Source organism: Anser brachyrhynchus (assembly GCF_964034855.1).
Source record: "Anser brachyrhynchus genome assembly, chromosome: 23".
NCBI lineage: Eukaryota > Metazoa > Chordata > Aves > Anseriformes > Anatidae > Anser > Anser brachyrhynchus.
In genome coordinates, this window is record NC_137716.1 from 5,022,831 (window position 1) to 5,045,730 (window position 22,900).

Here is a 22,900-nt window from a genome sequence, read left to right on the forward strand (position 1 = left end):
ACCCAAATTATCAAAGACATTTCAGTACTTACCTTTACCACTGGCCTCAGCAGGATTCAGGAATTTCATTTTCACACCTAAATATCTTTGAGAATAGAGGCTCTGGGTGGTATTGAAAATTTACCCGTTCCGGTTTTTAAAACCCTGTTGGAAGCAGCAAGCTAGACTTTCAAAACAAGCAGGATTTCTAAGTGCCCAGCAGACTTCAGCAGCTGAGGTTCAAGCCCTAACTTTGCCACAGAATTGCTGTGGGGTCTTTGAGTGAGACACTTAATGTTTCTCGATCCACAATATGAAGATAATAATAGTTGTTTTCAATGGGAAATTGCTTTAAAGTAAAAGCAGGCGAGTGGCATGCTTAGAGAGAGCTGCTCATGGCTGCAGGATGAGCCTACAAAGCTTGCTTCTTCACAGACACTCCTCCTGTTGCTTCACCCAGATCCCAGATTTGGTTAACTTCAAGGGGATGAGAGCTGAGGAGCAGAACAACTCACAGTCTCTGGCTCAGGGACTGATACGACCTCCAGTATGCCAAAGCACTTCAATACATACTTAGCTTTCAGGTCTGGAGCAGCTGTATCAAAGAGGGGGCTCTCGGCGGGCAGCTGGACCAGCTCTGTGTCCCAGTCCGTCCCGTCAGCAATCTCTCACACCAGCGAGGGTGAAGATCTGCACTGTATGGCAGGCTATGATTTGTTGTCACCTTTATAAGTCAGAACAACAAAATCACTAGTCTTCCACACAGAGCCAGACCACTGAGAGCAGCACCTCCTCCTTGGGGACATCCTCCTTCATTTCTTCTTCTGTTATCCTTCCTCACTTGTTCTCATTCTTTCAACACTTGGCTCTCATTTCAGGGATGGATGGTAGGCATGTTAGACGGTGCGAAAAAGACAAATATTGCTCTTTGTGAGGCCATGTCAAATCTCACTATAATCATCTATCCAATTTTGTGACCGTACCTGTGACTTTCTGCTCCATTTTCCCACTCAGGAGACTATAGATGACTATAAAAATTTGGATTTTTTTTTTTCAAGGATATCAAGACTCAGCAGGATCTCCTTTTTCCATACCCTATGATAAACTTCTCCTGGAGTGCTCTGCCAACCCGCCTATCTCTCGGTTGTATCTTGGTCTGACTGAAATAAGTAAATGTAATATACACTTGGGAATGCTAGAGAAAAGGAATCAGGCAGCAAAGAAAAAGATAAGATAATGATAGTGCTGGGTTTCCTGTGATCCTACTGAGAGACTGATTTCAGCATGAAAAACAAAACCTTTTTGCTGTTTCCTTTTCTCTGAATTTGTCGAAGAGCAATCTTTATTTCACCCCAGGTTTAGCTTTGCTCCCACTACCCAGCTTTCTGCTGTTAATACCTTGCATATTTCATGGATAACACGTAAAGGACAATGCTGGCTCACATCCAAGTAAAGGATCTCGCATTATTCCTTTTGACCGCCGTTGTCTGAGCGAGGCAGGCTTACCTCAGCCAGCAGAGTGAGACAAGGGACGGTATCCTCCCTGTCGTCAATCCAAGCCTGTTAAATGTACTTTTGTGAGCAGTTGTAAAAAAGGAAAAGAAACAAAAGTATCCTTCAACAGCCTCTGCTCTGCCGAGCTGCTTTGGTGAAAGGCTTCTTTCATAGAAGGAGAAAGAAATTTTCAGCAAAAGGCGAGAGTTCGCTGGTGCTGGCAGAGGTTGTGCCCTGTGCAAGCTCACAGAGCGCAGTCCAACCTCTCCCTCCCTCTCCCCCCGCTCTCTTTTTTTTAAACATATGTGCTTTCTATGGACACTTTAATCAAACTCCAGATGGGTTGTTTCAATCTGGGGATTTGCGCTGCTCAAGAGATAACAATCCTTTGTGCTAGCCTAGGTAGCAAGTGTGTTTGTGATAGCTGGAGCTGATACCAGGAGATGTCCAGGTGGTCTTATTTAACAGGGGGTATTAGCGATACTGCCATTGTCCAGGAAATCAGATAAAACTGCAGTCCAGGTGTTACCCTACACCGTGTTTGTGTAATGACATTGCCAACTGCCAATTGCAGCCTACGTTAAAATAGAGACCAAACACTGCAGAAGGGACAATCCTGGGTGATATTTTCTGGTACAAGCTCACCATCATCCCCAGACTTCCCGGCGTGCACCATTTAAAGTGCAAAATTTAATCTGAACGTAAAGTAGAACACTAGTGAGCATGCACCCCTTGCTCACACTGAATACAACTTTACTTTGATGCATGCCTGTTCCTGGCATGTGCTTGGATTTCCTAAATTAAGGCATTTCCTCTAAACTGTAGCATATCCTCTGCCATACCACAAAGTGTACTGATGAAAATGCTTGAGGAGGGGGCGAGGGGGGAGGAGGGACAATTTTTAGAAGTAAGCTGGCCAGGACAATTCAGTATTCTGCCAAAGGTAATTAGATGAGAGGGTGAATAACGAAGATGACTTACGAACCTGAGAGAGAAAATGGTCTGGGAAGTGCTAACTTGGACTATAATGAATAGAATAGAACAGAACAGAACAGAACAGAACAGAATAGTTCAGTTTAAAGGCACCTTCAAAGATCATCTGGTCCAACTGCCCCATCTCAGGTGACAACACTTACAGTTGTTCTGGAACTGCACGCTGCCTAGCACAGTGATATACCACACTGGGGAAGGGATTTGCCACAGGTTGTCACTAGACAAGCACATAACAATCAAGAGAGAAGTGACTGTTTATGGCTTGAGGAAGGAAATGAGGTCCTCTGCTGTTTATACACATACGATTTCGCTTCCAGGAGCATGGCATTTAGTAGGAAACATAAATTCCATCCAGCCTCAGAGGTGCGTGAGACTTTCGTCTAGACTTCAGGTAGAGTGATCTGTCTGTGTAGGGCCATATTTCTCAAAGTGATATTTTTCAGGATGGGATCCGCCACTTGTAGTTTGTCCCAGAGATTTCAACAGTGTGGAAGCTCATGCCTCCTTGTAATTGTGGCAGGTGACACCCGTAGTGCTGAGAAGCCACTGTAGTTTCTTTGTAATTGATTTTACAGATAAGATCTAAACTTAGCTACAGAACACGGTGAAAAAAAAGCCTGGTTAGAAAGAATAGGGACTCAAGAGCTTAGCCCCCAGCTATCTGAGAAGAGGCTGGCTCATCACAGAGAGATCCCCAGCTGCACTTCTAGGCTGTAAATTAAACAAACAGTATTTCCTATACACCAGACCACAGGGATGGTAGAAAGAACAGTGTGGCCTTATTGCTGTTATTTCCTTCGGTTTCAATCTCTGTCCTCTGTCCCCCACCTCTGTCTCAGGCTAGTGTTGCCCACTTTACCCGATTTGTTATTTATTACAATGGTTTAAAGAGAGGCAGGGGAAAAAATGCTCAGTGCAAATTATATTTTGAGCTGTTGTGCTTTGCCTCTTTGGTGGATAATAAATCTCTCTGGCAATGCTCCTCTGTATAGGATTTGTCATTAAATGCAATTAAACAAACCCTGCAGGTGTCCATGATCAGGCCTGCAGCAGCCCATTCACAACTGCAATGTTATTATCATCCTGACAACAAAACACCAGATATTTCTTGAGCTCCTCTGATCGATGCGCTTGCCTGACTTGGAACTGGAGGGAGGAGAGAAGGGGGGAACAGAATGGTTCAAATGCTCTTTAGACTTATTGATGGAAAAGTCAAGAAGCTACTCGGCAATCAGAGGGAAGGTGGAAAAAAGAAAAAGGCTGAGGAACAGGAGGGCTGAAAGGAAAAAAAAAATAGAGAAGAGTATTTGGGAGAAAAAATATAGAAACGAGACAATGTATCTCATAATAATGTACCCAATGATTTTGTTAACAGACAAGACTAGAGTTTAGGAGACATGCAAGTGAGGTATTTTAGGTATGATTCCTCTCATGTAACTTTAGCCTGATAGCAGTTAGGCATTTTGTGTTAAGTGAGTCATGTAGGCACCCTTGTAATCAGTACAAAAATTAATCTCACCCTAAGACAGGGCTTGACTGGTAGGTTGACTTGTTGTTCAGACATATCTATCTGTCTCTGTTAACTGTAGCTGAATTTCTGTGAGCAGGTTGGATCATCTCGCCAACAAATTGCAAATCCCACCCTTAACAGCCAGAGGAATTGGCTTTTGCTGAATGCATATTCCTTTCTGTCTTCATTCACAAGGATGCATTTCCCGGTACGGCTATCAGGACTGCGTGCTACAGAGACGTTGCTAATATTTGTAGAAAGCAGATGCAACAACTTTGCACCAGAATTGATGTGTACTCTGACAATCGGGGATCAAGACAAAGTCCCGTGGTTTATTTCAGCCATCCCAGGCAGCCCGCAGAGTATGAAGGTCAGGGATTCACAGGGGACTGCTTGCCATCATGTCCAGCGAGAGAGAAAATTTTGCAAACACCAGTCAAATTATTCTGCCTGAATCATTTGCGCAGCTCAACCTCAGGCTGCTCTGAGGATAAACCTCTTTCCTCTTCTGTTCTCACCCCAGGAAACCTAGTTTTGTTCAGTTGATTGCTGGGGCACATATAGAATTGCAGTGACAAGGCAGGGCTTATATTACTGTAGACTCTTTGCAAATGCATAGTAACACGGAAAGAAAGACATTTTGGGGTTGGATAAAGGGATTTAAATGAGTAGGCATAGGTAGAGCGTAAGGGATGATTGCATGCTACTACAAAACACTATTGTCAAAGCCTTTGACTAATTAGGCAAAGGTGATGCACTAAGTCTTTATAGCCTCATCTGAAATGCCAAGATTACTGGCATCAAAGATGAAGTTGAGATTATGGCAGAAAGAATTGGGATTTCTGCTCTCAATCCACAGGTCTCAGGATGACAAATTCCTTGGGCCATGCATCTGTATCACTCTGCAGTGCTGCTCTTTGGCTCCTTGGTCACTAGGGCAGTCCAGATGTCCGTACCAAAGAATGTCCCCTTTTTCATGCTCTCCTTCTCAAACTTTGGAGGACTTCCCCCTGCCACTTTTTGTGTCTTTCTTTTCCCCATTGTTTCACCACTTAATCTGCTGGTTTGTGCCATTAGCTAACCAGTATGCAATTACCTGGTGACACAAGTCAGCACTGGTCTATTGAAGCTGGCAGAGCTGCCACTGCCACCATATCACAGATTTTGGCCTCCAAGTCTCCCCACCAAGTGACAATTCACTGGACACACCAGTGGTTCCCCAGCTGTGGTCCTTGGGTCAGGGGTAGTCTGCAAGGCTACGTCAAAATCCACAGTTACTGTCAGTATTCATGAGAAAGCCCATTTTGCACGGTCTCACACATAGTACCTAGGAACATCTATCTGAGAATAACACTGGTTCAAAGCTTTTGGAGCCACGTGTGTATGCAAAACTGGCAGTCTTATTGATAGGCACTGCTCTAGATTCCTCCATTTCACTCAGTTTCTGCCTAGACTCTGCTCTCAGACATGTCTGCTGAAATCCAGAAACATCTCTGATTTATTCATCCCAGATGCTGTAGGATTTACACCGGGGTGACAAAGCCCACACAAAGGGATGTGCTCTATTCTAGGGAAAAAGACAGCCCAGCAGACAAGAACTGGCATGTCCCAGCTGCCAGTCTGAGGAGCCCAGTGACTGTTAATGAGTGTTACTGGGACAGATCTTCAGCTGGCGTAAATGAGCGCTAGCTGATTGTAACTCCACCAGGACTTCAGTGGAACTCTGTTGATTTACACCAGATGAGCAGCTGCTGGTCCAGGGCCCGGGCTAGCCGGGGAAAGCCCCCTGGAGTTTCCATCAGTGGGTGTGAGAGTGGGGTAGAAGCCAGCTGTATGTGTGAAGGGGTGCAGGAGAGCAGGCAGAAAGCAAATGAAGGGAAGAATGTGAAATATACATCCTATTGGATTGGCTTCTCCAACAAATATATCTTTTCTTCTTTACGCTTCCCTTCTTCCCCACCTCCAGCAGCTCCTCGCTCACACTCCCTCTCTGCTGCTCATCTCCCTTTGTGCACCTCTTACCCACACTCTCCTTTCTAAACAGGTGCAGTTGCCACTCAATAGACTTTAATTACCACTTCAAGGGCTCTCACCAGGGTCTGCTGGGAGGGTGGAGATGAATTTTCCTGAGGATTATGCGTATGTCTGAGTTCTTTTTAGTCAGATGGCGGTATTACTGTCAGGCTGTATCCTTCGAGAGATTGTTTCTTCATCTTCTCTCTGCTTGTGTTAACAAAAAACAAAACTGCTGATAAATGAAAAGAAAGCAGCCATTAGCTACATTAATTATCAGGGCAGCAAATTGGTCTAGAGAAAAATACTCTGAACAATTTTAAATAACGGGAGTCTAAGCTGGACTTCTAAAACATTATTTCTGCTTGCAAATTAAAGGCCTAATGTTCAGAGGTAGGGAGCTCAGCATCTCCAAAGATTTCTGTGGGAGTCTGGGGTCTAAAAATACAAGTTGTTTTTAACCACTTTACCTTCTTTTTTGCTCTGTGCTCTTCCCATCATATCTCACTGGAGAAATGCACTGTTAATGCATTCTGCTGGTACCCCGAGGGATTCCTCCAGACTGAACATGTCAGTTGATTTCTGTCTTCAGCATAGTTTCCCTATGATGGAGAGTTATTCCCAATGTTTAGCTAGTAAAATAACATTATTTTTACTATTAAGATCCCCTGCAAAAGGCAATCCTGGAGAATGCAGAGCAGAAGCTTATGTCTGTCAGCTGTGCTTGAAATTGTTTGCATAGTATTGAGCATGCACTTGTGTTAAATGCAGATGCACACATCAAGTATATACATGGTTATATGTTCTGGTACATGCACCACTGGAAGAGATAGTAACTGCAAACATAACAGCACCTTTTGGGGTTGGGAAGGTTTCCAAATATTTCAAAACAATTTTGCTTTTGCTCAGTATCAACATTTTTAACATTTTCTTAAAATGAGAAGCAGAAAAGGGATTGTTTTATAGCAAATTAAGCAACATTTTCTTCTGCCAGAATTTGTTTTCCTAAACAAGCAACTGGGCAAACTGAGGAAATACTTAGAGTAACCAAATCTGCATCATTGTGTACGTGTTTTCCATGAAACATTTTGCCTAGGTCTGGAAGAATGTAGTTTTTTGCTAGGAATTAAGAGAAACTGCGTTATCTGTAAAAAAACAAAGCTCAGAGGATCGGCCACGCTGGTAGGAACCTGTGCGCTGTGGCCCGTGGAGCTGGGTCTTGCCCAGCCAGAAGCCAGCCCCTGGCAATTGCACGCACGCAGCATTTGAGCTGCTGTTTGGCACTCGCTTCTCTACAGGTCCCCGTGCAAGCACCAGTGTCCGTGCCAAGGGGCAATCCCGTACAGCGCTCTGCCTTTACTGTGCATGTGGGGTACTGAGCCCTTCTGAGTTCCTGCCGCCGAGCCAGCTTGTATTTCTGGGTGTCACCCAGGCTCTTCTTGTCCCTTGGGCGTTACTAACCTTGCAGTGAGACTCAGGCACTCATCTGAGGTTTTTACGTGTAGTCGTCACCCAACTGGTATTTGTTTCCCATCCAGCACAGTCTGCCCCTGTGCGCTGCTGTCTGCTCTCAGCTTTGGGCTTGTGTTGGTACCTGTAGTACATAGTGAAGAGGTGAAGGAAGGACAGATGGACAGCACTGATGGGAATATGCTAGTGAAAAAGCAGAGTAAACATAATTGCACCTCTGTACTAAGATACCCCTTCGGTCTCAGTTTCGGGATGTTTTGTTCCTCCTTCCTTAGGCTCTGAGTGCACCCACAACCTAATGAAGTAACAAGGTGCGTGACACCAGGGACTCACTCCAGGACAATGCTGCCCGTTGGTACAGGGCCAGTGGTGGTACAAGGAAGAGGAATAGTGAGGAGCCTACAGGGGAATTCTCCCTGTGTGAGCACATCTACGCCACCGTCTCTGGACTTTCTTCTCACTCAGGGGGGGATCCATTCCCCTTGTCGCCATCAGGAATCCTGCAGTCCCTCCCTCTCCTATTCCTGCCCTGCCTGGCCTCTGGAGAGCTGCCAGCCCTCCCGATGCCTGGAGGCATTCTCATTTTCCCCTGATCATCTCAGGTTTTGTCCTTCCTTCTATTTCCCACTGTAGCTTTTTCTTTCACCTTCTAGAATTTAAAAATTCTTCCGCCTTCCCCATCTCTCCCCTCCCCACTTCCTTTTCTTGCACATTTTGCTTTCCAGGTCTATCTCCCACATGTTCTTCTGCCATTGATGTGGGGCTAGGATGCACATTGATCACAGCCATCTCAAACCCATCTCTCTCTTTTCCCAAAGAGCCAATGAAAATGTCACCCATGAGATAATCATCATGTAGCTCACGTCCCTTAATTGCTCTCAAAGTACACATCCAGACTGCAGAGCCTCTTTGAAAGGCAGGTTCTGGCCTTTGGCACATTATTGACAGGCTGTTGATAGGCCCCTTTGTTGAGGAGCAATTTTGTCCCTTTTGCAGTACAATTTTTTGTGTTTTTTTTTCCTTTTTTTTTTTTTTAAGACAGCTCTTTCAGAAAGAGTAGATTTTAAAAACAGAGCTGAGCTTCAAATGAACAGACTTATTCCTGAGAAACGGTGACATACGTGTGAGATGAGAGCTACCGGCATGTTACATGCAGGACTCCATACAAGAAATCAAAGCTAAAATGACTGATAGCCTCCTCCCAAGTTGCTTATTATTCCTTTCCCTCCTAGACCTGGTAATTAGGTGTTTAGTTGCAGTGTATTACTAAATCATTAGATGTCCTGTGTGTTCTACTATATGGTCCCTGGCAAACAACAGAAAGTTGACACTCAAGCTGTGTGGCAACTCATTTGTATCTATTAGTGATAATTCTTTTGTTTATTTAATACCTGCTGATTAAAATGGACTAAGATTTCCTCATCACAGCAGCCCTTCGCTGCCTTAAAAGCTGCATAGGTCTGGGGCAATTGCTTGTGTGCCTGCTAAAAAGGAACACTTGAGAGCAGAACAAAGCACACTTGCTCCCCCATTACTGTCATGGGTAGGGATCTTCCATTAGCAGTGCAGAGTCTGTGACACGTGGCTCAGCAATCCTCCCGCCGGGCACTGGATGCCCGTCGTACCCACATGCTAAAACCACCTCGTTAATAGGAATTTATTTTAACATGTCCTGTGTAAGCTGGGGTCCCACCGTGGTAGGCACTGCATGTAAATCTTGAGTTAACCCCGCTGAAGCCTTCGGCACGGCTGTGCTCCCGAGCTCCAGGCTCTCTCTAACTAGACTTTCACCTAAACCTAACAGCAAAATCTCCAGGCTATATGCAACTAAAAACCAATCCTGCAAGAAATGAAATTCTTTCCTCTCTGAAACAATGTCCTCCGGAATGATTTTGCTGTTAATGAACCCCAACTGAGCTGCTGTATTTTGGAGCCACTGGTGTGCATTTTAACAAGGAGCTCTCTGTGTGTGGATGTGCATCAACATAGCCAGCCCCCATAATGGAAGTCTGTTCAGCATCCTAAGTCCCGCATTAGGCTGTGCCCGTAGGAGCCCTGGGAAGTTCCACTGAGACTGCCTGAAGGTAATCATCTCTCCCTGCCTCCTGGCTGTCCCTAACCAAGTGCTCCGCTTGCATCTATTCTAGGAAACAGCTCTGGAGATTATAAAGTTTAGACCCTAATGCATTCACTAGCAACAAGGGGAGAGAAATGCTGTTTGATTATAGATGAAAAGGAAAAATGCAAGGGGCTTTGGTATTCAGAAAAATTTCCAGCATGCTGTGATTTGGTTGTTGAACCCTGTAAGGGACTGAAAGCCCTTGAACTTCATTGTTTTCTCTGAGTCAGTACAGCCAAACCATAAGCAACACTTGAAAAACATAGTCCATCTAGAATTTATCATAGAATCCTTCATGATTGAAATAATACATCCTTCATGATTAAAATGATGAGTACTTCCCATTACAGAAACTTATTTCATGCATTACATCCACTTAAATAATTTTTGGTTTGTTTGTTAAACAAAGGCACATCACAGTAAGTAGAACATGCATTTAGATCGGTACGTGTGATACAGAATGGAGCCCATTCTGTCAAAATTCAGGAAAATGAGTTGTGTCAAACCAGTTCCCTCACTGATAGGCCAGCAGAAGAATATAATGCCTGTTTTCTAGGAGAAAAAAAAAAAAGGCTAATTTATTTTTTAAAGTTGTGGATTCATTAATTGTTATCTGTTGTTTTGTTCCACCTACCTGTGTTGCACTTTATCAGGTTATGTAAAGCTGCAGATACCTCTCTTGCCAAATACACCTTCGTCAGCAAGTCGTGAGAACTGTGCTAAAATAAAATGTTGGCTGGATTAGACGGAGTGGATTAGAAAGATGAGAAATATAAGCTAGGAGAAAATAAGACAATAAATAGATCTGGCAGGGTATACGGAAAATCCTCCTCTCAGGCCAAACATGACAAGATAATAACCTTTTTCTTTTCTCTAGTTCCATTTGCTCTCGGATCTCTAGAGCTTCATGAATATCACTTAATTTGGTCTTCTGGTACGCCTATAAAATGAGTATCAAAATGTCCATTTTTACAGGATAAAACAAAAAAAAAGAGGCAAGGTACATTATTTAGGAATAGGTTTAAGTTTAAAATTAGCATTGCAAAAATCAGTCAAACTCTTCTCTTTGTTGGGTTGGCTCCTAGCAATCACTGTGCTCAGGGCCGGGTGGTGCACTGACGACAAGCTGGTAAATCAGAGCGCTACGGCCACGTTTTCACAGCTCCCACACTGGTTGCACAGCCAGGCCAGAACAGGAGCGGGTCTTGCACTCTCCTCCAGCCCTCCCCAGTCCTTCAGAGCGCCCAGCACCAGCTGGGGACCGGGACCACACTCAGGCGATGTCCAGAGCTCGCTGCAGCTGCTGTGGCTGCCCAGCTCTTGCTCCCCTACTGCCCTGGGGTCTGGAGGGCAGGCGTTGCACCTGACAAGGTTAGCAGAAGGCAAGGGGGTCAGGGTGACTTTCCTTCTGTCCCCGGTGCTTTCAGAGTATTTGTTCCATAGGTTATTTCCGAGCAAGTCTAAACAACCTATATGAGCAGCTGCTAAGCTCTTTAGACATGCATTTCGATGACGGCACCTCCTGAATTCAGAGAAGACTCTTCTGAACTATCCTGATCTCTCCTTGCTCAGGAGAAATTCTCACTGCCTCTGCTAGGTTCAGGCTGCAGCCTGCAAAGCCCTGAGACCTTCTCTGAACCCTTTGCCTTCCAGATGGCAACGTCTTAACTGAGTGGGAGGTGTCCTAATTAAAGTCTTTTATTGTGCATTGATTTCTCCAGGTACGTTGTACCAACAACTCGGAGCAGCAGAGTATTTGCCTGGACAGAATTACAAACCGCAACATTAATAATTTGTTAAGTTTTACTGAAAAGATTTGCTGTTTTTCTTCCCAGGAACTGTGCAATTTTCTGTGCACAGGAGAAATGCTCCTTTCTACTTCAATGGCAGGGTGCATTGTCATCTTGCAGGAGCAGGTACTGACTATTGCTTCTGATTTGGGGGGCTTGAATCCATGCAGTTTTCATCTGGGCTGGATTCTCGTAGGTGGACTGTTCATCATGGCTCTGGATTTTCAAAAGAAATTAGCAATTTTGCATCCCTTATATTTGTGTTTGAGACACTTTGAAAAGGGAACAATTGCCAGAGAGCCAGGTGCTTAGCAGTCGCTGCAAGTCAGGACTAATTGGGATATGGCATGCTGGGCACCTGAAAACATTAAATGCTTTTGAAAATCTGGGGGGGAGTTTCTGTTTCTGGACGTGACCTGGGAAGGCTGTACAGGCTTAACTTATGCAGAATAAAAAGGAGATCTTTGCATACGTTATAGAAATATCTTTGAATCCTCAGTTCAGCCAAGTGCTTAACTTTAGACATATTTGATTCCTGTGGGAGTTAAGTGCTGAGATTTCTGCAAGTGCATTTGTATTTTCCTGATATTGTGTAAGTTACTGTAGGTTTGTTTTATGAAAATCCCTGAGTCAGTCTCCACATTAAAATCAAATAAAAAGCAAGATTCTCCCCTCCATCCCGAGGTGTGATGCTGTGGGGGACGTACAAGACTTTGCTGGCTTGCTCATCCATTCAGGTGCAGAGCCACAGACTGTACCATGAAAAGCCTATTCTTTGCAATTTGTAAAAAAAACCCGAAGCCTGAGTCACGGGCTGTGTTAAGTGCTGAACAAACACAGAACAAAATGTCCATGCCCCAGAGAGATTACGGCCTCATGGAGCCGGGCCGCTCACCGTGGCGATGTATCAGGAGGGCTCGAATTAACGCCAGATTCCGCACGGCTGCCAACACGCGCTTGAAAAGCAACCAAATAATCGTGCAAACAAAACCCACCCAACCCTTCCCCTTGTCAATCACCATCCCAATTAACAGCCCCTGTGTGATAACACGTGTTAGAGCCCCCCCTGGCAGCTCGGAGGCTGCTGAAGGCAAAATCTTGGTACTGGCCCTTCTCTTGGCTGCTACGCACACCCAGCTGTTTGTAAGCAGGGTAAAACTAAAACCTCCACGCTCATCGTACGCCAGGAAGGGGGCCACGCTCATCGTACGCCAGGCCATATCTCACAATCAAAACTCGCAGGAGCCATCTGGTCTCTGCAAATAAGGGCTACTGGAGTGAGGGTGTGAGTGTGCAATGACTGGAGAATGTGAATGGCCCTATTCATGCAAGTAGTGTAACAAGCTAAGCTACCGACGTGCTTAAGGCTCTGCTGAGTCAAAGAAAAAGTGTGGCAGGGAGGGATGTTTTGGGGGTTTGTTTTTTCCTTTTGCAGGGCCAAGCCTACAGCTACGGCATGGAGCTGCTTCTAAGCCCTGGGCTGGAAGCTCCCTGTTCATGCAGGAGCCAGGGTAATGCATGCTCGGTCCTGGTTTGGCAGCAGGGAACTATGGCTGGGAGCTGCAGAGGTGCTCGGAGGGCGAGTCCTTTGAATCTCAGCGGATGCTGAAGACTCCAGATATCCCGAGCAGCCTTAGGATACTCAAACACAAATACCAATATTGAATACTGCATTAACCATTCCTTAGCATTTTTTTCCTTTCCTTATACTATTTCTAGGCTTTAACGTAGGCAATTTTATAAATTAAAAGTCCCAGCACCTATTCTACTAAGGCCAAGCTTTACAAAGGTATTTCAGTGTCTAAAGACAGCTCCTTTTGTTAAAAGTTACCAATGAATTTGGTCCCATTCCAACTTATTTTCAGGTGAGGTGTGTGCCTAACTTATTTTACACATCCCAACAGGACCCTAGTGCCTGTTCTGAACTCATTCAGTTTCAAAGAGGTGCTAAACAGCGACAGACTTGGAGGCCCCACAACAACCAGAACGCTCTTTGAGGGAAGAGCTGCCTTTACAAAACGCATACAGCAATTTTATCACCCACTTCTCAACTCTTCTCTGCTTTATGCTCTTATATTGACCTTCGGGTAGTTCCACAAGAGGTTTATTTCTTTTGCTTCCCTAGTAATGGATAGCTTTGGTGGGGTCTGAATTTAGCATCCTTTAGTATCAAAGAAAACTCCCATTGATTCCAGTGAGCAGAAAAGCCAAATACTTTGCTCAGAGTTGTTCCTTAAGATCTCCTTCCAGTCCCGACCCAGCGACATACTTCAGTCCTGCTGAAGTGTTTGCTGAACTGGGGTGGGTGCAGGTGCTCAAAGCGAAGCGGGCGCTTAAAGGCTTGGTTGAGCCAGGCCCCTGCCTCCTCTCGTCCCCTGGTGATGAGCGGGGTGGGTAGGACCATGCGTGTGTCGCAGTGCAGTAGTGGACCATGGCGCACGCTGACACGCGCACCTAGTGCGCATGAATGCAGGTGTTTGAACGAGCCTGGATGTAAAATTGCGTGTGAGTGCAGGTGCCTGGAGCAGGCAAAGTGCCCAGGTCTGCGTGCCAAGTTCAGGTGGCTGGGGCTGAACAAAGCTCTGCCAAAGAGAGATGATCCTAAGCGTGTTTATCCAGGCGCGAAAGCTGTTGCAGATCTCGCGTCTGAAATCCGCTCTCTTTCTCCTGCTGAGATTCCCAAGCACCTCCCAGTCTCCCAGCTACTCACAGCCCGAAACCCTACCAGATGCCATGATTGCAGTGGAAAAGCAGCTCATTACTGGAGTGGCAGGCGACGCGCAGACAAATATTTGTGCAAGGCATACAGAGCCCAGAGAGTGGAACACATTGTCTTTTTGATGGAAGGAGGAAAGGGGAAGGAGGTCTTTGCCTGTAGCAAAATTACATAACAAAATGAAACAACAAAAAAAAACACCACCCTATGCAGTATTTGTTACTAGTGAAACCTAAAATGTTCCCTTCTTAGCAGGCAGTGGTGTAACCTCATGCCACATTGATTTCCAGTTTACAAATTTTGCTAAATTCTTTAAGGATTGGGAATTAAGTTCAGATCTTACCCTAAATTCTTTGTTCTTCAAAGATCTCTGTGTGTAAGGATCCCTCAGAAAAGAGACAGGTTTTGATCCTTCTATGAGATGCGTTTGTTTTGAGATCTACAGAAAATTGTTAGTAAAGAAAGGTTACAAAATATGCCCCAAACAAACTGAACTGTGACTTGGATTAAGCGATACGCTCTGCACAATGCAAAATGTAGTTAACTTTGAGGATAACCATCTGTCCTAACATTTTTATAATAAATATTAGATCTGATTAGGCAATATTTTAGAATACAGAGATAAACCCCCCAAAGCAGGAAAATGTATCTGGTGCAATATAATTTTCTGGCTTCTCCTCAAGTTCTTTCGCATGCCTGTGTTGAGGCAGGAGATAAAGGACATGGTTTCTTGTCCTTATTTTACAGGTAAACTTCAAAGGAAAAAGATGTTATGTGTAAGAGAGAGGACACGGCAACAACCAGACCCCAGTATGATGTTGCATCGAAGAAAGATCACAAATTGAGTCACTGTGCGGACACAGAACTGATAGAAGATGCTAAAAGATTTACAGACAGATAACAGATATTTCTCCATTCAAAATCCATAGGCAAGCATTTCCACCATTAGTTTGCTCAAAGTACACAATGTGTATCTCTGAACGCTCTCTGTATATTCAAGGCCTTAAATGAAATATCAACTTTCAAGTGTTTTTTTTTCTTTTTTTTTTCCTGCAAAAATATTTATTTCAGAAACAGCAAATAGGATTTCCCTTAAAATGGAGAACAGCTTGTTTCCTCGTCCTCTCAGAGACCAACGTTACTGAAGAAAAATACAGATATAAAGACAGGAGGTAGGGGAGTCTGAACCTTGGATTATTTTGCCTTATTGAGCCTGTTAGGGCAAAGTATTTAAACATCTGTTTAACAGAGCTGTGTATTTTCAATGACCAGGGATTCATTTAGTGAATAGTCTCAGCTTCCAAAAAGGGAGATAAAATAAATGCTTCATTTGACAATGGCGATATGCAATGCTTTGTTTCCAAAGTGCTCGAGCACTCTACTTACAACATTTTTCTCTTTTTTATTTTCTAAATGACACCTGTGGTGTCACCTCAACAAGAAAAAGTGTTTTGTTTTTTTTTTAGTTTGTTCAAATTTCTTCGTTGAGTCAGAGTTAAATATTTTAACAATTTAAAATATAATTTTAATCTTGTCAAAAATTAAAAAGAAAAGCATCCTTTAATTTCATCCCACTATTTTTTGGGGGTGGGGATGTTAAGCACTTTGTGAAAAAAAAAAATCCACAATAATATAACCACTGAGCACTTAAAACATGATCTTTCAATGGACCCCCAGCGTATTAAAGTGAGGCATATCTTGAGTATTCAGCTAGAATAAACAATTGAGGGAAAATATTTTTAAATAACTCCTCATTAATGAATTTCCTCCCAGCAGCATCTCGGCGAAATATCCTATTTCTCTAACCAACCAGAGGATTCTACGAGCAACTTTACGAGTGAACTACCAGGCAGCCACATTCTCAGAACAAGCATTTTGAGTTTTTCAACATAAAGATTCGATACTGGGGCAGGGGGGAGCGTAGATGCCATTTGTGCCCGTGTAGCCATTCGGGGCCTCCTGGATTATTTCAGTCCCTGCTCTACCCCAGCCCCGGGGCTGTGAGCGCCTTACCTGGGGCGGTCGGGGCGACCGGGGGAAATGCAGCTGCGGCTCCTCCAACCCCCCTTTATCCCCCTGGCTTTCGGTCAGCCCCCAACTTCTCTGGCTGCAGCCTGCCTCCCAAAATGCCCCTTCTCAATGCAGCTTCGGCCTCGCCTTGCGTGTCCTCCCCCCCCCCCCCCCAACTGCCACCACTTGCTATTGTCCCCACTGGGACCAGACTCAACCGGTACCACGTCAGGTGCTGGAGCTGGGAGCTGGGAGCTCAGAGCTGGGATCTGGGAGCTCAGAGCTTGGAGCTTGGAGCTTGGAGCTGGGATCTGGGAGCTCAGAGCTGGGATCTGGGAGCTCAGAGCTTGGAGCTTGGAGCTTGGAGCTGGGATCTGGGAGCTCAGAGCTGGGATCTGGGAGCTCAGAGCTTGGAGCTTGGAGCTCGGAGCTGGGATCTGGGAGCTCAGAGCTGGGATCTGGGAGCTCAGAGCTTGGAGCTCAGAGCTGGGATCTGGGAGCTGGGATCTTGGAGCTTGGAGCTGGGAGCTCGGAGCTGGGATCTGGGAGCTCGGAGAGCAAAGCTTGGAGCTGAGAGCTGGGATCTTGGAGCTGGGATCTTGGAGCCGGGATCTGGGAGCCGGGATCTGGGAGCCGGGCCCTGTCCGTGGTGCTGATCCGCAGCTCCCCGGGCAGGGACAGCCCAGCCCCGCTCCCCGCTCTCCTCTTCCCCGGCTGCCCCCAGGGGCAAGGGCAGGGGGAAGCCGGCCCCGGACGCTCGCAGACCCGCAGCCTGCCCCCCTGCAGCCCCCACCACCCTCAGCCCGCCCCCCCGCAGCCCCCAGGAGCCCGGCCCCGTCCCCCCAGCCGAACCCCCGGCGGCGGAGCGGTGCAGCCGGCCGGCAGAGGTGGGACCGGCTCCCCGGGCGGCCGGGGGTCCCCTCGCCTCCCCCCAGGCACCTGCAGCATCCCCGGCTCTGCCCAGCCCTCTCCGCCCTCGGCCGAGCCTTCCTCCGCACCCCTGCCGGAGCTCACCTGTCCCTGGGTCACCTTTGCGAGCTCAGGGGCCGGGAAAGCTGCCCTGCCTCTGCCTCGGGGCTTTTATGGGCCCCCGGGGGGGCGGCGGGAGGAGCACCCAGGCGGGGACTCTTCGCTTTGGCCAACGGGAGGCTGCTTTTCCTTGCGAGCGCACAGATTGCACGGATTACATCATGGAGAGCTGCCTGAGCTTCAGCGTAAGAGTCTCCTCCTCGCGTCAAGGCGGGTCGGGGGAGCGACGGCAGAGAGCAACAGGTCTGTCCGTCAGGGGGGAGACACCCGGGCCCCTCGGAAATAGGGCAGCGGTGGGCAACAGGGCTGAGAAGCTGTCCCTGGGCGAGGCTTTGTGTACGCCCAGGCAGAAGAGCCCCCGCCGGGAGAGCCAAGGGGCGTCCTCCCGTGCTTCAGCCTGGTGAGGACCGACATGTTTTGCTTTGTGGACAAGTTGCTCGGTACCTCCCAGGACCAAACCCGCAGCAGCCCTCTTCTCTCCGTCTCACCGTAGCGGCCCTCCACCTGTGTTGCACGTACCCTCTGATCTCCCAGCCCAGTGGATTAGCCAAGTTTCGTCCCAACTTCTCAGCCTTTATCATCCTGTTCTCAGAGCTGACACAAATAACCAGCCCTCCATTTCTTCCCCGAGATTCTGAGCTGAGCTGCAACGTCAGATCCGAGTATCTAGAATCCATCTGCTTCTTTTAATGTTCCTGGTGCGAGGCCGTCAGACAGTTATTCCCTTGAGCGTGCCAAAGGACAAATCACTCGCCAGTGAGAACAAATTTATTTCCTAACCCTTCTGCCCAAGAGCGCACGCATGTTTCTGACTTTGGCTGGAGGGTGTCAGCTGGCATGGATTTGTGTTGTGCCTCTTAGGTTGCAAACACACAGGTTGCAGGCATTAATTCTTCAAGGTTGCCCTAGATTGTCCTAGATAGTCAGTACATCGAGGTAAAGCTTTGTCTCCTGGTATATCTTGTACGCAGGATATATTATTACATGATACCAACGGAAAAAATAATAATTGATTGTAGCATTAATTAGCTGTAAATCAAAATGGTCCAAAGATAAAGGCTTGGCCTAAGTAATACCTGAGATCCACATTCAGATCTGATTTGGGGAAATTGCTGCCTGTTGTGAATGGATGGAATGAATCTCCTGCTCTTAAGATCTGGATCTAAAAGCAGATGACATGAAGGGAGCCCATTTTTAAGTGGCATTTGTTGCTATTCAAATTACAGCTTGATTAGAATAAAGCCAAGCTCACTGTTTCCAACTCTTTTTTTTTTTTTTCTGATCTTCAGTAGATTGTGGGCCAACTCCTTTGGCTGGCTTACATCAGCTGAGAATCTGACCAGCCACTGCGACATTTTTGTTGTTGCCTAAGATAAAAGATGGCTTTGAGCAGAATATACCTGTGTTCAACATGAATCGGTGAATACCCTGGCAGGCTCAAACATCGGTCTCTTGAAGGAGGAGATGGAGACTGAGCACTACCCAATGACCTTGCAATGCATTAGTCACAGCATGAAGAATGTAGACTGGTATACGGGTAAAAGAAGATGTTGCAGCCTTACTAGTGCCTGGCCTTGAACACGTGTCTGTGAGAGATTTTTCGCTCAGGAGCCAAATCTGGAAGTCTTTGCTCTGGCTTTGTCCAGGCAAAGCAAGCAGGAGTTCAGGGAAAATGTGAAAAGGATGCTAGGTGGAATTGTAAATGGCATCTTATGGAAAATTCTGAGGGGTGCCTAAGTCACTCCAAAACATACATCAAAAGGACAGTGAGACTTGGCTACCTAATTTCCCTAGAAGATCCTACCGGGCAGGCAATCCAGTGCAGGGGACTGGGACCAGTGCTTACAGCTGCTCCCACTCCAGCTGGACCTCCTCATCCTTCTCTTAATTTTCCCTGTTCCCCATTTGCTCACCAGGACTCTCTCAATTCCCTTTCACTTCAGTCTGAATGTGGTAACTGCTGTTATTCCCTGGCCCAGAGCTGCAGCTACAAAAACCTCTTCTGCCTTTGGGTCTTCTGCTCCTGAATGAAATGGAGAAGGGTCCCATGGGGGTAAAGAAAAGAGCCATGAGGACTGATGAAGAATAAACCCCCCAGCTGCCGTTCGGTGAAGAACAGCCATTTTGCAGCTGTGTTGAGCCCACGGGGAACAAGAAGCGTAGAGGCACTGCCTCTCAGCAGTAGCCTCTTCTTTCAGAGGTGTAGGGCAGGACTTTGGACTGAAGTCCTCCCTGTGCTGTCCAACCAGTCATTTAGGCCAGCGATTTCAGCGTGGCCCAGCTGAGAGCTCATAAACTTGATTTTCAAAGAGATCTGAGATGTGGACACGAGGTGTTCCTGAATCAGGCCCAAACTATCTCCAGCCCGAGATACTCCTCATTCAAAGGCTGTGTTTGAAATGTAGGGCTTATAGCAAGAAAAACCTGGAAACTCACCGCATCCATGACAGATTCTTTCTCCCTGGGCTTTTCCACTTCCCGAGACTCCTCTGGCTCACTCATTTGCATTCTAGGTTCGTTCCAGTGGGAGAGATCGGACAGATTTTTCTCGTGGAGAAAGTCTGGGATGAACCTAGAAGCCACAACAGCAAAGGTCACCGTTTTATTTAATTATTTCGAGTTGTTTTCCACCCCCTACTCGGAGCAGCCCTCGTCGCTCGGTAATTAGCGACGAAGCGAAGGGGGAGCGAGCTGGACTTTGGCCCCAGCTGACCTGATTCGTACGAGATGCCTGATTAATGCACCTTGTCACATGGCTGCTGGCAGCGACTTGTTGCTGGGCATCCAGAGGTTTCCAAGGGAACCGCTCCTTCTCCTGCCGGAGCTCCTCGGCACGCCGCGGTTCGGAGGGCCCAGGGCAGCGGGCTGGGAAGCGAAGGTGTGCGGAGAAACACCCAAAATAGACAAGCGCCCGCGCTGAATTTGGGGATGCTCCAAAGCGGGTCGGCTCTGACAAAGCCCTGCTTGAATCCCCGAGCCCCAGCACCGCCTGGGCTCAGCCCTCCCCGCTGTCCTCTGCTGCACCCCCTCCTCTGTGCACGCAGCGAGCTGCCGCGCACCTACCCCAGCCCACGCACACATCGCTCGTGCACAGCGCTCCACACGCCCCGTCAAACCGAAGCCGTGCTACAAACAAAACAACTGCTACGTGCTCACGGAGACGCATTCTCCATCCCCATGGATTTTCCTCTTCCTGCAGAGGAGCTCCAGCACACATTTGACACCCTTTTCCCTCGGTGCATTTGAAGACTCCCCTTCCTATCTCAAAGGCCTTTACGGACAGAGATGAAACGCCCAGCTTTCCACCACTGGACACGCAGATGCGAGCTGCCCGTGCAAGCTGGCGCTGAGCTCCCACGTAGCCTGGTCCCATCTCCCTTCCCCAGCGCGCTGCTTCCACACTCACAGCCGCTCTTCGCACCTCCCCTACAGACACACGTCCCCACGCACACACCCTGCGCTGGTTGCAGGTGTCTCCATCTGTGCACGCACTTCTGCAGACTCACATTCACTCACTTGTTTGTAAACACTCCTGCTTGTTTGCACACAGACGGAGACACCCCCATGCACGTGCACACACGCTCACACTCGTATTTCACGCTATCCGCATGCTCACCCTGAGCACGCGGCCGTCTCAAGGTCGTTTCCTGTGCATGCACCTGCAGGGGCACAGGCAGTGACCACCAGCATGCCCTGACACCTCTGGCAGGGACTTCTGCCATCTTCCCTGTCCCTTCTCCCCTTCCTTGGAGCCGCAGTGGTTGTATCCGTGTTGTCTCACACGCCTAGCACGTGCTGTACACATGTACACAGAGCGGCAGCTCTTGGCAGTGGAATTAAGGTCTCTGGACTAACAAACGCAGTTGACTTGGCAAATAGCACTTCCCGTATTACCAGTCTTCCAAATACACTGGGCGGTCTTACAGCTGGCTGTCTTTCCTCTTCTCCCTCTCGCCACGATGGCAGAAGATGGGAGGGGTGTGCATTTCTGCACCGTGTGCTCGAACGGGAACTTCCCGAGGCTCTTAATGCTGCTCCAGTTTTGTTAGCCATGGGGTAAGCATTAGCAGCAACAAGGCTCCAGAGGCTGTTAACGCTGTGCCAGGAGACCTTCCATTCAAATCCTGCATATACCTGATCCTTGGCAGCAGAAAGCCAGCTTCATTCAATTGATTTTTGTAGAGCAACGCTGATTTATCCCTGCTGACACAATGGTTTGCGTTGCTGAAGGACATAAACAGTCAGGGAAACATGTCTCAAACATGCAAAATCTTTCTCCTTTTTCCCAGGAAGGCAATGCATCCTCGCTAACTCTCCAGATCAAGACACTTTCAGGAGATGCCTGCCCTGTATCTTTTATCTCATCTTCCAGACTAGCACTTGTGCCTGCAAGAGTATAAGATACGAATGGCTTCATGTAGCAAACCACATTTACATGATGGGAAGAGAAAGATTCAAAAGGTCTGGTTCCTCTGACTCTGAACTCACTTTTAAGCCACAGCATAACCGTTGATACCAACATTTGATACAGGAGGTGTATCAGGCAGAAGAAATGTTATTTGGACTAAACTCAAAGGCTTAAGCAAGAGGAGGCATGTTCAAAACTGCGTATGAGATAGTGGAAGTCAACAACAGAAAGAGGAAGATACGATTCCATGTAGAGATGAAAGGCTACGAATGAACAACTGCTTGAAATAGTCAAGGTCTCCGTGCAAGCATGCGTAAGGAATCAGACATACTTGTGTCAGGGTGAGCTGTCCCCCACCGTGTTCAAATTACTTTTGTGAGCATGCATGCTCGTGAAAGTACAAAGGTATGTTTCTGTGAAATGAACGCACTTTTAATGAGGTGTCTGCAAAAGGCACAATCAAGCAGCAGCGGAGTACGTTCGTGCCACAGTGGAAGTCTCCATCCCTCTGCCTTTATCTCTGCGTTGCATTAAACCCCATGCGCATGTACTTGAACTTGTGACATTGAGACCATGGCAAATATAATGAGGAGAAAGAGGTCATTCAGGCAAACTTGCCTGTCCTTGGTTGAGTTTGTGTTCACGTCTCGAGCAACGGGCTCTCGGCTGCCGAAGCAGTTAAAAGGATAATATTGTAAAAATAAAGCCCGTGCTAACTGAGTAAACAAGAAGCTTGAGAACAGGATCTGTCAGGGGCTAGAAGAGCTTGTAAGCAGAGGTTAAAAGAAAAAAAGAAAAAAAAAAAGTAAAAACAGCCTGAAGAGCAAACACAAGCACTGGAGGCAATATTTTCATAAGCATTAAAAGTAGGACCTATGTTCCATTTTCAGGAGTGGTTTTAACAGTTAGAAGTCAAAATCACATGGCCTTTCAATAAAATCTGGGATTCTGTGTCCCTTGGATATTTTAGATGCTGTTTCTCGACATACAAGACATCGGTGCCCCAGTGAAATTACCAGGCAGCAAGTTTAAAACAAACAAAAAGAAGTGCTTTTTCACACAGCACGTAATTAAATTTTGAAGCTCATTTGCCACAGGATATTGTGTAGACTGAAAGTATAAATAGGTTCAAAAGGTTTTAGACAAGTTTATGGAGGTTTGGTCTATCAGCGGCGATTAAACTTAATAGTCTGGATGCAACATCCAGGCAGTCCTCGCAGATTGCTGGAAGCTACAAGACTACAGCTAGGAGAAGCCATTTTCTTTACATGCCCCATCCTCGCGCGTGGTCCTGAGCATCGTCCTGCAGCCACTGCTGGAACTGGTGCACCGGGACGGGGGCGCCTCTGCTGCGGGTCAGCCAGACCAT

The 22,900-nt window shown here is 46.9% G+C and overlaps 1 protein-coding gene across 1 annotated transcript; it reads right to left on the reverse strand.

Annotated features, from left to right (window-relative positions):
- Positions 1 to 1,547: 1,547 nt before the first annotated feature.
- LOC308181896 (uncharacterized protein) lies at positions 1,548 to 18,536 on the reverse strand (the record flags this gene model as incomplete). Its single annotated transcript, XM_080565691.1, has 6 exons — positions 1,548 to 6,196; positions 6,460 to 6,591; positions 7,451 to 7,583; positions 10,213 to 10,297; positions 14,428 to 17,103; positions 18,524 to 18,536. The coding sequence occupies 2 exons, from the start codon at positions 18,534 to 18,536 to the stop codon at positions 16,172 to 16,174; spliced, it is 945 nt and encodes a 314-aa protein (XP_080421817.1). The 3' UTR covers positions 1,548 to 6,196; positions 6,460 to 6,591; positions 7,451 to 7,583; positions 10,213 to 10,297; positions 14,428 to 16,171.
- Positions 18,537 to 22,900: the final 4,364 nt, after the last annotated feature.